Genomic DNA, 16199 nt, shown 5'->3' on the forward strand with positions numbered 1-16199 from the left:
TGCTTGCTTTTGTATGTGTGCTTTTTATTAAAATACTACAGGCCCAGTGCATGAAATTCATGCATGGTGTGGGGGAGGGGGAATCCCTCAGCCCAGCAGGCTCCCTCTCGCAGTCTAGGAGCCTTTGGGGGATGTCCAACTGAGGGATCTAAGTTGTTAGTTGGACATCCTTAGCACTGCGATGGAGGCAGGAGAGGCTCCTGCCAGCACTGCTGCTCTGGCCAGGGTGAGGCCAGCTACTGGCTGAACGGCGCTCTCACTATGGGAGCACATTGACCACCAGGGGGCAGCTCTTGCATTGAGCATCTGCCCCCTGGTGGTCAGTGTGCATCATAGTGACCAGTCATTTTGCCATTCAGTTAATTTTCATATTAGCCTTTTATAATATAGGACTAGTGGCCCGACACATGAAATCGTACGAGACGTGGGACACACACACACACACACACACACACACACCTGTGCCGTGGCACTGCCTCGAGTCGCAGAGTCCCACCCCCCATGGCCAGCGCGCCATGGGACGGCCTCAAGTCCTGGAGTGCCGCCCGATGCCCCGCCTCCAGGCTAAGTGGAGCAGTGGAAACCCCAGCAGCCGCTTATGACGGTGTTGTGGGAGGGTTAATTTGCATATTACCTCTTTATTATGTAGGATAGTTGACATACAATATTAGTTTCAGGGATAGTTTGCTTTTGTTTTGTTTTAGCCTTTCTAAATGGGTAATAGTATCTTGATTCTCACCCTAAATGGGGAGAGGTTTTAATTTGTATTAATGGCATTGAGCATCTTTTCACATGTTTATTTGCCATCCATATATCTTCTTTGATGCAGTATCTATTCACATCTTTTGCCTTTTTTTTTTTTTAAGGTTTTGTTTTTCTTTTTCTTTTTCTTTTTTTTAATATATTTTATTGTATATAGAGAGGAAGGGAGACAGAGAGCTAGAAACATCGATGAGAGAGTCATTGATCAGTTGCCTCTTGCACACCCCCCCACTGGGGATATGCCCGCAACCAAGGTACATGCCCTTGACCGGAATCAAACCCGGGACCTTTCAGTCCCCAAGCCGACGCTCTATCCATTGAGCCACACCGGTTTCGGCTCTTTTGCCATTTTTTAAAGTGGGTTGTTATTGTCAAGTTTGGACAGTTTAAAAAAATATATGTTCTAGATACAAGTACTTTTGCAGATGTGTGACTTGCAAATATTTTCTTCCAGCCTATGGATTGTAATTTTCCTAGCAATGTCTTTTCAAAGAGCAAGTTTTAACATTTGATGGTATCCAATTTCAATTTCCAGTTTCAATCCAGTTTATCAATTTCTTTTACATGGATTGGGCTTTTAGTGTGGTGTCTAAGAAATCTTTGCCTCGTCTAATGTCACAAAGATTTTCTCCTAGAAATGTTCTGTTTTTACATTTTAGAACAGAGGTCAGCACACTTTTTCTGTAAAGAGCCAGATGGTAAATATTTTCAGTTTTGTCACAATTACTCAATTTCATAACTATAGAGCAAAAGCAGCCCAGACAATACATAAACAAATTAGAGTAGCAGTATGCCAATAAAACTTTATTTATAAAAATAGGTAGTGGGTCAAATTTGGCCCCCAGGCCATAGTTTGCTGACCACTGTTTTAGAAAGTTAACTTTTACCAGGAGTAGGAAATATACCAACCTCTCTGGATAATGAGAATGAGGTAATTATTGTTCATCCATGAAGGCAGGCTGAAGGAGAAGGCAGAAGAGTAGATACCTAACACAGAGCAAGAGTGAAAAGAGGGGGTGATAAAGAAAAAAGAGGAAAGAAGAAAAATGTTAGAATCCCATTTGGAGCAAACTTCAGTGTGCATTTATTTTTATTTTTAAACATTTTATTTTCAGTGTGCATTTTAATTTCTTAGAGTTTACCCTTGCACTTTGGTTCAGGTTTCAGCAGATGTTTTTGTTTGCTTTTGAGCTAATGATCTCAAAGTCTCCTGGTCACAGACAGTTTAACAGATTTATGGGGTTTTTCATAATTAAACCTGTTAATGCTGATGGTCCTATGCTTTCTACTGACCCATTCCCCATTAATGCATATTTAGATTATATTCAGTGTTTTACTTTTACCAGCCAGGGGTTTATGTGTTCTTATGCATGTTCCCCTGCACATGTGTGTTTATTTCACTAGAACAGACTCCTACAGTTCTGAGTTGTAGGGTAGTATTCACATAAAAAAATCTTGGTAGGCACTACCAAGTAAGTTACTCTTTAAATAGGTGGTACCATATCACACTCATATCAGTGGTCTATAGGGTATCTCCCCTTTATCTTTAAACTGGATTTATTCCATCTAACAAGCAGAAAGTAGCATCTCCTAATTTCACATTTCCTTCATTATTCTCGAACTTGAGCTTCTTTCCATAGTTTCCTAGCCATTTGAATTGCTGGCATCTATTAGTTGTAGTTAATGTCCTTTGACCACTTGTCTGTTAGTGAGATGTGCGTGTGTGTGTGTGTGTGTGTGTGTGTACACATATATGTGCATATATATATTAGAGGCCCGTTACACAAAGATGCAAGAGGCCTTCCTTCCCTTGGCTTCCAGCACCAGTTTTCCTCCGGCACCCAGGATCCAAGCCTTCGCTCTGGCCAGTCTGCCTTCTTCATCTTTGCTGCGGACTCGAGAGTCTGCAGTCTTGTCTTCAGTGTGGCACTCCGATCCTGTAGATTCCTTTGCCCCCCGCCCTCTCTCATAGCAGGCATCCTGCCCCACCGGGTCACTCCATGCCTGGAGCAGCTGGGTGGCCACCATCTTTGTCCTTCTAATTTGCATACTAATTCTGATTGGCTGGGGGCATGGTGGATGTACGGTCAATTTACATGTTTGTCTATTAGGTATGTTTGTGGGGTTTTTTTTAATAATTTTTTATTGTTCAGATTATTACAATTGTTTCTCTTTTCTCTCCCATAGCTCCCCTCCACCTGGTTCCCATCCCACCCTCTGCCCTTACTCCCCCCACCACCACTGTCCTCATCCATAGGTGTACAATTTTTGTCCAGTCTCTTCCCGCACTTCCCACACCCCTTTCCCCCTGAGAATTGTCAGTCCACTCCCTTTCTATGCCACTGATTCTATTATATTTACCAGCTTATTCTGTTCATCAGATTTTTTATTCACTTGATTTTTAGATTCTCTTGTTGATAGATTTGTATTTGTTGTTCATAATTTTTATCTTTACTTTTTTCTTCTTCTTTCTCTTCCTAAAGAATACCCTTCAGCATTTCATATAATACTGATTTGGTAGTGATGGGCTTCTTTAGCTTTTTCTTATCTGTGAAGCTCTTTATCTGACCTTCAATTCTGAATGATAGCTTTGCTGGATAAAGTAATCTTGGTGTAGGTTCTTGCTATTCATCACTTTGAATATTTCTTGCCACCCCCTTCTGGCCTGCGTAGTTTCTGTAGAGAAATCATCTGACAGTTGTATGGGTGCTCCCTTGTAGGTAACTGTTTTCCTCTTGCTACTTGAAAGATTCTCTCTTTGTCTTTTGCCCTTGGCATTTTAATTATGATGTGTCTTGTTGTGGTCCTCTTTGGATTCCTTTTGTTTGGGGTTCTGTGCACTCCCTGGACTTGTAAGTCTATTTCTTTCACCAGGTGGGAGAAGTTTTCTGTCATTATTTCTTCAAATAGGTTTTCAGTATCTTGCTCTCTCTCTTCTTCTGGCACCTCCATAATTCAGATGTTGGTATGCTTGAAGTTGTCCCAGAGGCTCCTTACACTATCTTCATATATTTGGTTTCTTTTTGCTTTTCTGGTTGGGTGTTTTTTGCTTTTTTGTATCTCAAATCTTTGACTTGATTCTTGCGATCATTTGATCTGCTGTTGGATCTGTGTATGTTATTTTTTATTTCAGTCAGTGTATGCTTAATTTCTAGTTGGTCTTTTTCATATCCTCAAGGGTCTTGCTAAATTTATCGGCCTTTTCTAGAAAATTCTTGAAAATTCTAGAAAAACTTAAAACCGTGGTTTTGAACTCTATATCCAGTCATTTGCTTTCCTCCATTTCTTTTATTTGTGACCTGTTTCTTTGTCTTCGCATTTTGGCTGCTTCCCAGAGTTGATAGAGTGGCTTTGTGTGCTAGGTGTCCTATAGAGCTCAGTGGCTCAGCCTTCCCAGTTACCTGAGGAGGTGCACCCCTTTGTGGGCTATGTGCACAGTCTTGTTATAGTTAAGCCTTGATTGTTGTTGGTATCACTGGGAGGAATTGACCTCCAGGCCTATTGGCTGTGAGGATCAGCTGTGTCTATGATGGAAGAACTTCTTTGCTGGAGACACTCTTATGAGGCAAGACTTGCTTCACTGGGACTTTGGTGCTCACTGAGTCTGTCCCTGAGTGTGTCCTTTATGGATCTGAGGAGTTGTAATCTGGATGGTCCCACTCAGACCCCTGGGACAGTGGCTCTTGGATCTCCAAGGAGGTGCTAATTTTGCCTCTGCTTTAGGCCACCCAGCTGAAGCTACGAGAGATTTGCAGATTCCTCTTCTTTGTTTGGGTTTTGGAGGTGCCCAGATGAGGCCCAGCTGTGAAGCAGTACAAGCTGCTGCAGGGCTTTGGGCCTTCTTTTGGATGTTCTGGGTCTCACTGACTCAGCTCCAGTTTGTTAGGTAAGTTTAGAATTCAAAGAACCTGGTCATTCTTATGCAAAAGCCACTGCGCTCAGCTTGGATAGGGCGGAGTCTCAGGGCGAAGCAACCAGCAGTGGCTTCACGGGTTGGGATCTCAGGGCAGAACAACCAGCAATGGCTTCCCATCAGCCCTGCCCTAAGAGGCCCCCTGGGTCTCAGTGTCCCATAATAATTTGCTGAAAGCACCTCTGAGAGAAAGCTGCCCTCAAGTTTCACCTGCTGCCAGACAGTCCAGTTTCTCCCCATGTGAGTCTGGGTCCCCAAAGTCTCGCCCAGAACTGGAGTTCAGAGCAGTCAGGAGCTTTTGTCTCCCTCCCGCTTTCTCACTTGCCAGCCTTCTCTGCGTGTGCGCCTCCGCACCTCTATCTTCCACAGCTCTTGTGAGTCTTAGTGTGCTTTTCTCTTTCCATCTAGTTCTAGAATTTCCACTCAGCCAGCCTTCCTGTGGTTCTGGATGTTGTCCATTTTGTCTTTTAATTGTAGTTTTGAAATTGTTGTGCAAGGCAGCAGTTTAGATTTTACCTATGCCGCCATCTTGGTTTCTCCTTTATTAGGTAAGATTTTTAAATTAATTTGTAGATGCTCTAAATGGACTTTTCTCAGCTACAGTAGTATTGACATTTTTGGGCTGGATAGATTTTGGTAGGGGCTGTCTTTGCCTTGTGGAGTGTATCACAGCATCCCTGGCCTCTACCCACTAAATGCCAACAGCACATGCACACCCGCACCCCACTCTCCAGTTGTGATAATCAGAATTATCTCCAGACATGGCCCAGTGTCCCCTGGGGGCAGAATCACCCAGGGTGAGAACCATCAATCTAAGTAATATAATAGGCAACAAGTACAGTTGACCCTTAAACAACACGGGTATTAAAGGTGCTGATACCTATGTAGTCAAAAATCCACCTTATAAAAATGCAGTTGACCTATGAACAACATGGATTTGAACTGTGTGGGTCCACTAAAGGCATTCCAAAGCCTGCATGCTTTCAATTCTGTGTTAAGGTCAACTGTGTTTTCTCCCAGTCTGCTGCTTGTCTGTTTCTGACGCCTTTTGGCATGCAAAGTTTTGAACCTTATGAAATCTAACTTTCTAATCTCTTTTTTTGGCCTTTGATGCCAAACTACTTTATAAAGAGCAGGGAACAGAACATTTGCAAATAAGTATGGTAAAAGAAATCCTGGGAGATAAGACTAATGTTGCACATTGTGTATGGAACTTAAATGATGGTACTGAAATTGTGTCTTTTTTGAAGCCCTCTTAGTAAGTGGAAATGGTTGAACTTGGAATTGTTTTGTTTTGTTGTAACAGACTTTTTAGAGTAGTTTTAGATTTATGGAAAGATTGCTAAGAAAGTACAAAGTGAGTTTCCATATACCTCTCCTCGAACAGAAAGTTTCCCCCATTATTAACATCTCACATTAGTATGAACCATTACTGATATATACTAACTGAAGCCCGTAGTTGCTTTAGGGTTCCCTTTTGATGGTGTACATTCCATGGGTTTGGACAAATATAGAAAGACATGTATCCACCATTATAGTATCAAACAGAATAGCTTCACTGCCCTAAAAATCCTCTGTGCTCCAAATATTCATCCCTCTCCCAAAATTCCAGCAATCTCTCATTTTTTTATTGTCTCCATTGTTTTACCTTTTCCATAGTGCTGTGTAATTGAAATCATATATAGCCTTTCAAGCTGTTTTCTTTCATTTAGCGGTGTGCATTTAAGGTTCCTCCATGTCTCTATGGCTTCATAGCTCATTTCTTTTTATTCCTGAATAATACCATTTGTGTAGATGTTTTATTTCTCTGTTCACCTACTGAAGGACATTGTGGTTTCTCCCAGTTTGGGGGCAGTTGTACATAAAGTTGCTGTAAACATCCATGTGCAGGTTTTTGTGTGGACACATGTTGAAGAGAAAATTAAGTGCTAATGCAGTTATTAGTTTTGTTAGCCATTCTGTAATATGAACATTAGGAATTTACTTGATTTTTTTCCCCTGCAGATTTTTTAAAATACAATGTCTAATGGTTATGAAGACCACATGGCCGAAGACTGCAGGGATGACATCGGGAGAACAAATTTGATAGTCAACTACCTCCCTCAGAACATGACCCAGGATGAGTTGCGAAGTCTGTTCAGCAGTATTGGTGAAGTCGAGTCTGCAAAACTTATTCGGGATAAAGTTGCAGGTAAAGAAAGTTGTAGAGGGAGTGCTTGTGGCTGTCCTGCTAAGCACTGTCTTTTTTACCTGTGACTTCGCAGCACTTGGCCCTCAGTGCAGAACTGCAGCCTTGCAGTGATGCTTGTAAAGTTTCATTTTTATCTCAGACTCTACTTTGCCACCACCCTGGTATACGATTAGATGTAGCTTCACAAAAGAGGTAAAAATCAACATTAGACAGAGAGCATGTCCAAAATAAGATGGTGGGAGGGGAGGAAAAATGAGATACCAGAAACTGGATCTGGTCTTGAGAGCTGGATGGGGCCAAAGAAGGACAGCCTAGTCTGGTGTGGGCCGTTTATGGAAGGGACTCAGGCCAGCGCCCTGCTCCAGGCAGGCCCATTCATCTTCTCAGGCTCCCACACATGGTCAGGCCCACTGAGTCCCCAGTGAGTGCCCCTCATTAGGTTTAGGCTTTGTCATTCCATCAACCTGAACATCTGAAACACATTGAACTTGACCTCTGTGGGCAGGTGGGAGCATGGCAATGGTTCAACAGACTGGATGTGGGGTTGGTAGGCTGGTTCAGAGCCCTACTCTCCACTCCCTTGCAGTATGACTTCTAAGCCTCAGTGTTTCCATCCATAATGTGGGTGTGGTGGTGCCTACCTCCTGATGTTTCTCTCTCTCCCTCTCCCTACCTCTCTCTAGAATCAATTAAAAACATATCCTTGGGTAAGGAGTTAAAAAAAAATTATTGCTAAAATTCTCCAACTTCTTGTAGTTGAGGTTTTCTCAACTTGAGCACTATCACTATTTGGGATTGGATAATTCTTGGGGTGGGGCATTGTAGGATGTTTAACAGCATCCATGATCTTCACCCACTAGATACCAGTGGCACTTTCTGAATTGTGATAACCAAAAAAATGTCCCCAGACATTGCCAAATATTTCTGAGGGGGCCGAATCACTCACAGTTGAAAACCACTGTTCTAGCTATTGTTCTTCTCCTCCTGTTCATAGACACAGCAAATCACTGTTTCCTCTTCCTTCTAGAAGTTTCTGCCCTGCTCTCTGTTCTGGTGTTTGGTCCCTCTGCAGATGCCATATGGCAATGGGGGACCAGGATCCAGCCTCTATCCTCATGGACTGTCTGTCATACTGGCCACTTGGTCTTCAGCCTCTAGTTCAGTTTGCTCAGCTTCTGTCTCATTGCTGTGTACCTCTCTTCAGAATGAAGCCCTGACCCTTGCCTGCAGCTCACAAGTCTCCGGGAGACCTGACCCCTCATCCCAGCCCCTGCACCCCACACACATTCCTCTGGCATTGGACTGAGCTACTTGTCATTCCCTAGACATGCCCATGTGATTTCATGAATGTTCTTCCACACCTGGTCAGCCTGATCACTTTTTTTTTCCTTAATGCAAAATAACCTTTGTTCCTTATAGAAAAAGGTTTCACGTGAGATAAGAAAAGTTTAAATTTCCCATAATCTCACAATTGTGTTCAAGTCCTTTTAGATTTATTTCTTTATACAGTAGGTCCTCGGGTTACATTGGAGATCCATTCCTACAGCGTGATGTAATTAATGCGATTTTCGCTGTAAGTTGGAACGCACCTACGTCACTCACATAGAACACATACATACACAGCAGTAATGAAGTGAAACAGTGAAAAAAATTTAAAAGAAAGATGATAATTCCTGACCTTGTGGTAAATGCAATAAATAATAAAAAACATAAAGCACATATATACATATGTCAAAATGACAACTTTTTTTTTTTTTTTTTAATAAGTAAATGAGAGTTGGCGACGTAACCCGAGGACTGCCTGTATATTCCTTGTAAGCGGTTGTGTTCTTTTACAAATATGGGCTTGCATCACCCAAACCATATGGAAACTTTTCTGGTGTTTGTGAACATTTTTCTCTGCCATGGAACTTAGCTATCTCCTCATAATATTAGGGCATTACCTCCAAGACCCCCAAGTGGATGCTGGAAACAATGGTTACATAATATTCTGCTGTTTGGAGGTTCTGAGTTTATACAACAAGTTACTGTAGCTGTTTTTTATATTTATTAGCCTCACTGAGAGAAATATCCTGGCACAAATCTTTGCTCACTGGTTGTTTCCATAGGAAGTCTTCTTAGAAGTGAACCAACAGATGCGATAGTGTATATAGTCATCCCCCTTAATCTATGGTTTTGCTTTTCGTGGTTTCAGTTACCCATGGCCAACCGCTGTGCAAAAATATTAAATGGAAAATTCTGGAAATAAACAATTTATAAGTTTCGAATTGCACGTTGCCCTGCATAGCGTGACGAAATCTCGAAGCATTCTACTCTATCCTGCCGGAGATGTGACTCATCCCTTTGTCCAGCATCTCCGTGATATATATGCTCATTGCCTGTTAGTCACTTAGTAGCTGTATCAGATCAACTGTTGTGGTATCTCAGTGCTTGTGTTCAAGTGACCCTTACTTTACTTCCTAAAGCTTAAGAGTAGTGATGCTGGCAGCTCGGACATGCCAAAGGAGCCGTAAATGCTTCCTTTAAGTGAAAGGTGTGTATGTATAAAAAGAAACATAATATATGTAGGGTTCAATGCTGTGCTGAGCTTCCAGCATCCACTTGGGGGTCTTAGAGGTACTACCCTAAGGATAAGGGGGGGCTGCTGTACTTTTTAAAACCCCTTGACCCCTATTGCCAGCTTGCCCTCCAGTTTACACTCCCTTCCCCCTCCAGCCCTCCCACCCCTGGTGTGGTAGGGTTTCTCATCTTTGCCAGCCAGCCTAAGTGAAGAATGGCATCTGATCCTGGTGGTAATTAGCATTTCTAGGAAAGTTTATCTATTTTCCTGTACTTACTGGCTGTTTGTACTCTTATAAAATACCCTTATTGTCCTTTGAATGCTTTCTTTCTTTGGGGGCATTTGTTGTTTCTTATTTATTGCCTGCTTAGGTCACTCATCCCCCCCACGCACCAGTCTCTCTCCTTCAGTGAAGTCTTCCCTTGAGCCCCCTTGAAGGGCTTGGTGGCTCCTGCACTGATGTTGCAGGGGAGGCCTCATCCATAAGGCACTCACCTACCTCAGCCATGGACTCCAGGTCAATTTGAGAAACACTAGGGGATTAAAATAGTAAATCTGGCTGCCCTTGTCTATAAATAGAAGATGAAGTGCTGTGTAATTATCTATCAGTTTTAACCCTTGCCCTAAGAGAGAGGAAGTAAAATTTGGAAATTGAAAAGCACTTGCCCAAGGTAGCCTGACAGGGCATGAAAAGTGCTCCATGAGGAGGCAGGTAGGCTTGCTTTTCTCCAGACAGTGGCTCTTGGAGTGCTGGATCCTGACCAGCAGCAGAACATGGTGGCAAGGAAGAGGGGGTTGGACATGGACCCCAGTCTCTGGCCCCACCCAGATGCACTGAATCAGCCAAACTCGGTGTTTGAACATCTGACATTTAACCTTCCTGGAGGGAGGGCAATGCTAGGCCTTGATGGCATTGAGTCTAGCAGGCTCACTGACTCTAGGAGGAGGAGAATCATCTGTAAGGAGCTGAGAAGCATAGATTCCTATGCCTGCCTGGCATCCTGGGTCCCAGGACTCTGAAGGATTCTAGGGAGCTGCATCATTACCTGCATGTTCTGTGGGCCCTATTAGAGAAACAGTAACAGACACTGCTTTGGAAAGTGAGGGTCTTCCCCCAGGCGCCTGGGATTCCTCTGTATAACCATGAGAAATCCTGCTCTCTGGGGCTCCCCACCTGCACTTCAAGCATCAGCTCTCAACCTGTGCACCTTGGACTCCTACTGAATCTACTGAAACCACCCCACTCCTGCTCCTCTCCACTGCCACTCCAATTTCATTGCTCTGCGATGTGGCTTGGATAGTGGTCATTTTTTAGAAGTTTCCCTGGTGATTCTAATGGGAAGCCAAAAATGAAAGTGATTGGTTCATGGTGAAGGAAAGAGTGGAGGTTGGTGCTCAGCACTGTGTTAAGCACTTTGCTCTACAGCCGTGGTCGGCAAACCTTGGCTTGAGAGCCACATGAGGCTCTTTGGCCCCTTGAGATGCTCTTCCACAAAATATCACGGCCTGGGCGAGTCTATTTTGAAGAAGTGGCGTTAGAAGAAGTTTAAGTTTTAAAAAATTGGCTCTCAAAAGAAATTTCAGTCGTTGTACTGTTGATATTTGGCTCTGTTGACTAATGAGTTTGCCAACCACTGCTCTATAGCATCATCAATTGGGTGAAAATCAGGGACTCCCATTTGTTCCTCCGCCACCTTTCTTCTTGCTACACACAGGTGCCCACCACAGAGGGTAGAACAGATTGAGGGGACAGAGCCAGCCCTGCGGTCAGGGGTATGCAGAGATCCCTCCCCACCTGGCCCCAGAAGGCTCAGCCCATTCCAGGAGTGCTGGCACTTTAGGCTCCTCTGAAACTCTCCTGCATCAGCCCATCTGCAGGTTTTCTCTGTAGGCCTTCCTTCTGCTGCCTCCTCTCTGGTGCACACTGCCCTCAGCTCACAGACTCCACAGGGTCCTGTCTTGCTTGACCTACTGAATCCTCTGGTCCATTCCCCCATTTCCTGGAACATACTCATTGTTTCTACCTCAGAGACTTGGCACTTGCTCTTCCGTCTGGAATGCTTGCCCTCAGCTATCGAAAGGTCTTGCTTCAGATGTCACCTCCTCAAAAGGTGCTCCTGTCCACCCTGTCTACTGCGGGCCCATCCTGTCATCCTCCCCCAGCACCTATGCAATGCTTTGTTCATTTCTTTCTTGCCCGTTTGTTGTCCACTTTTTCCACTGGGATATGAGTTTTATAAAGGTAGAAGCTTCCTCCTTTGTGATCATCATCAAAACCCACCCACCCCGCCAGCCTGGCCTGGAATCTGGTACATACTAGGTGCTCAGTTATTATTGGCGGACTCATTCAGGAAAACTGGAGTTGGTGTAAGAACAAGAAAGGGAGGCAGTGGCCATCTAAGGATGTGCAACTTCCTAAGTGACATTAGAAGGTGCAGGCACACAGGTGGTCAGAGAGGTCACCCAGGAAGACTGATGGAGATAAAGGATCAAAGGCAGAGTCTTGGGGACCATCTTGATGAAATTGGCAGAGGAAGAACCTGAAGAGGGACAGCTGAGGAGAAAGAAAACTTGGCATTGTTGTCACATCCTGGAGGAGGTGGCACTTGAAGCTCAGAGCTCAGGAAGCTGGTCCTGAAACTGTCCATGGGGCAGCACCCAGGGGCCCTGGACAGCCTTGGTGAGTGTAGTGCTAGCAGTCAGCAGTGACCACTCTAGGGAGCCAGCCAGGGCCACCAAGCACTGAGGTGGGGCAAGGCCCTGTTTATATGCTGAGAGGAGCCAGCTGTAGCTGAAGACACAGGAATGGGGCCTGGGTGAGTCTTCATTGGTGTTTGCTTTCCCCAGCATTGCTTAGACCTCCTGAGGCACCAGAAGGTGGAATTGGCCCTGTGGGAGGAGCAGAAAGACAAGGAGGCCGGTGTGCAGGTATTGCTGATCAGAGAGGAGTGGAGGAGCATGTTCAAGGCTGGGTCAGAAAGGATACTCTTGGCCTGGCTACAGTGAGACATTTACAGAGTGAGGTTGAAAAGCAGGTGTTGGGGTGTAAGAATCTCAGACAGGCTGGAGTTTGGTTGGGAATCTATCACAGACCTCCTCTGCATCCTCAACTCTCATATTTATGGTCTGGAATGTTTGCCAGGACCCTAAGTCCCTGACCTGAAGCTGATTGTAGTTTTCTGAGTTGTGCTATGACTCTCCTGCTAGATGGACCTGGGCCCCACAGCCCTGCTCTCCAGGGTTCTCACTATTCAGTCTCAGAAGCCAAGTCTCTGAGATCCATGGGGTTTTGTTAAAAATATGGGTCTGCCCCTAACTGGTTTGGCTCAGTGGATAGATCATCAGTCTGTGGACTGAAGGGTCCCAGGTTCGATTCTGGTCAAGGGCATGTACCTTGGTTGCGGGCACATCCCCAGTGGAGGGTGTGCGGGAGGCAACTGATCAATGTTTCTCTCTCATCGATGTTTCTAACTCTCTATCCTACCTCCCTCTCTGTAAAAAAATCAATACAATATATGGGTCTGGAGGGTCATATTTTGCTTTTGTTTCTTTAAAAAAGAAAGCGGCTGTAAATAATTTATATAGCTACTCCACCCTGAAGGAGGCAGAGTGGAATTCCACAAGGTACTCCCTAAGTGTGGGCTGCGCCATGACTTCCTTCCAAAGCCTACAGTTTGGAATCGGGGAATGGCCTTACAGTGGAGAAGAAACCTGCCAAACGGACTGCCCCTGCGGGAGATGAAGGTCAACATCATCTGTGATAAGTCACATTGACAGAATACACCCCCTGATGTCATGTCATGAGAAGGACATTCATTGCACTATGTGATCTTCCTCCCCAAAACCCATCACGCCAACCTAACCATGAGAAAAAGTATCTGACCAGCCCAGACTGAGAGGGATTCTACAGCATTCCTGACCAGCCCTCCTCAAAACTGTCAAGATCATCACCAGCAAGGAAGGTCTGAGAAATTGTCTCAGCCAAAAGGAGCCTAAGGAGACGTGATGACTAAATGTTACATGGGATTCCGAATGGCATCCTGGGACAGAAAAGAACATTAGGGGAAGACAAATACTATGAAATCAAATGTGGATTGCATTTAAAAATAATATATCGCCTGGCCGGTTTGGCTCAGTGGATAGAGCATTGGCCTGCCAACTGAAGGGCCCGGGTTTGATTCTGGTCAAGGGCACATGCCAGGGTTGCAGGCTCGATCCCCAGTAGGGGCACGCAAGAGGCAGCTGATCAATGATTCTCATCATTGATGGTTCTCTCTCTCTCCCTCTCCCTCCTACCTCTCTGTAATCAATACAAATATATATATATATATTTTTTAAATGTATCACTGCTGGTTTATTACTTGTAAACAAGTGTTCCATCCATTCTAGTATAAGTTGTTACTAATGGGAAACTGGGTGTGGGGTATATGGGAATTCTGCATTATCTTTGTAATTTTTCTTTACATTTAAAAAATAAATTTTTTTAAGTGGCAAAACCGAGTTAAGCTACCCTCTGGGTTCCAAGTCTCATCACAGAAATGGGCCTGGGTTCCTCTGGCACTTCCGATTGAGTCAGCATAGCTACAATGAGGATCTCCATCTCTGTGGTCGGAGCCTGGTTGTATTTTTTATTTATTTTTTAATCCTCGCCTGAAGACATGCTTAGAAAGAGGGAGGGAGGGAAAGAAAGAGAAACATCAATCAGTTGCCTTTTTTTATTAATGTGTGTGTGTGTGTGTGTGTGTGTGTGTGTGTGTATGTAATTTTTTAAAGATATTTTTATTGATTTTCCACAGAGAGGAAGGGAGAAGGATAGAGAGCTAGAAACGTCGATGAGAGAGAAACATCGACCAGCTGCCTCCTGCACACCCTCTACTGGGGATGTGTCCGCAACCAATGTACATGCCCTTGACCGGAATCAAACCTGGGACCCTTCAGTTCGCAGGCCAACACTCTACCCACTGAGCGAAACCGGTTTCGGCTTATTAATATATTTTTATTAATTTTAGAGAGGAAGGGAGAGGGTGAGAGAGACAGAAACGTCAGTGATGAGACAGAACCATTGATCGGCTGCCTCCTGTGTGGTCCATGCTGGGGACTGAGTGCACAACCCAGGCATATGCCCTGATCGGGAATCAAACTGTAACCTCCTGGTTCATAGGTCAACACTCAACCATTGAGCCAGGCTGACCGGGTGATCAGTTGCCTTCTGTATATTCCCCAGCTGGGGATCAAACTCACAACCTAGGTATGTACCCTGAGCAGGAATCAAACCCATAACCTTTTGGTACACAGAATGATATTCAACCAACTAAGCCGCTCTGGCTGATCAGACGCCCTGATTGTATTTTTTACCTGCTCATTTTTACCCTCTGCCACCTGGAGGAATGGGACAAACTCAATGAAGGTGGCCCTTGGTCTCACACACAGCTCTATTCTGCCCAAGGCAGTGCCTGTGTGTAGTGGGTGCCTCCTAACGTGGCATGTGCATGGGTCAGATGTGGGCACATTGGTGGTTCTCTCTGTATCTCCTCCTGCTCCCCTTGTGAAGATGTAAGGCTCCTTCTACCTCAGACCCTCAGCCTTTGCTCCTCTCTGACTTCCTGGGAACCCACAGTGCCTTGCCTACTATGCTGAGTCCCTTGTGGGTATCCAGTTGGTGGTCACTCCCACTTTTAAAAGTTTCATACAGCCGAGACCGGTTTGGCTCAGTGGATAGAGTGTCGGCCTGCGGACTGAAAGGTCCCAGGTTTGATTCCGGTCAAGGGCATGTACCTTGGTTGCAGGTACATCCCCAGTAGCGGGTATGCAGGAGGCAGCTGGCCGATGTTTCTCTCTCATCGATGTTTCTAACTCTCCCTCCCCCTTCTTCTCTATTGATATAAAAAATCAATTTTATATATATATATATATATATATATATATATATATGTATGTGTGTGTATATATATATATATATATATATATATTTTTTTTTTTTTTTTTTTTTTTTTTTTTTTTAAGTAGAAAGAAGAAAAAGAAGAAGGGGCTGGAACAAGTTTCTGTAACCTTGGCTCTCTTTGGGAAGAATTCAGATTCTTGCATCCCGTATGACTCCCCCAGACTCCAGCTGATAATGCTGTCTCAGTGGAGGGCCACTTCCAAGGGGGTCCTGCAAGCTTAGCCAAGGCTGTGAAGGTGGTTCAGGGGCTGCCCGGCCAAGTGCTGTCCTCGCCTTGTGCTCCCCACTGGGTGGCACCAGAGCCCAGCAAGCTTTCCCTGCTCTGGGGTAGGAAGTGGAGAAGTGTCTGTCTGCCTATCTGCCACCTGTAACTGTCCTCCCCTTCCCAGACCCAGGCACCCTCGGAACCCCACAGAGGAGCCATCACTGGCGGCACCAATCATTGTCGTTGCTTTAGTGATGGGTTTCCCAGGATGTAGTGAGTAGCACAGTTTTTCAATAACTTTTTTTAAATTACAGAAGTAACATGTTCTTTGCAGAAAATATACAAGTTTGCCAAAGACGTGTACCAAATAAACCATTGATATATAGCCAGGCAGGCTAGCGTGGCTCAGTGGTTGAGCATCAACCTATGAACCAGGAGGTCATGGTTGGATTTCTGGTCAGGACACATGCCTGGGTTGTGGGCTCGATCCCTGGTGGGGGTTGTGCAGGAAGCAGCCAATCAATGATTAGCTCTTATCATTGATGTTCTATCTCTCCCTCCATCTCCCTCTCTGAAATCAATAAAGTATATATTAAAAAACAATAATAAATAAACCATTAATATGCA

The 16199-nt window shown here is 44.5% G+C and overlaps 1 protein-coding gene across 1 annotated transcript in view; it reads left to right on the top strand.

Annotated features, from left to right (window-relative positions):
• ELAVL1 (ELAV like RNA binding protein 1) overlaps nt 1-16199 on the top strand; it is a 37654-nt gene that overhangs the window by 9805 nt on the left and 11650 nt on the right. The window contains exon 2 of the mRNA XM_036450298.2: nt 6680-6866. Within this exon, the coding sequence (XP_036306191.1) occupies nt 6695-6866 (172 nt within the window). The 5' untranslated portion in view covers nt 6680-6694. The remainder of the gene's footprint in view (nt 1-6679; nt 6867-16199) is intronic.

This window comes from Pipistrellus kuhlii, unplaced genomic scaffold (genome assembly GCF_014108245.1).
Source record: "Pipistrellus kuhlii isolate mPipKuh1 unplaced genomic scaffold, mPipKuh1.p scaffold_m20_p_21, whole genome shotgun sequence".
NCBI classification, from domain to species: Eukaryota; Metazoa; Chordata; class Mammalia; order Chiroptera; family Vespertilionidae; genus Pipistrellus; species Pipistrellus kuhlii.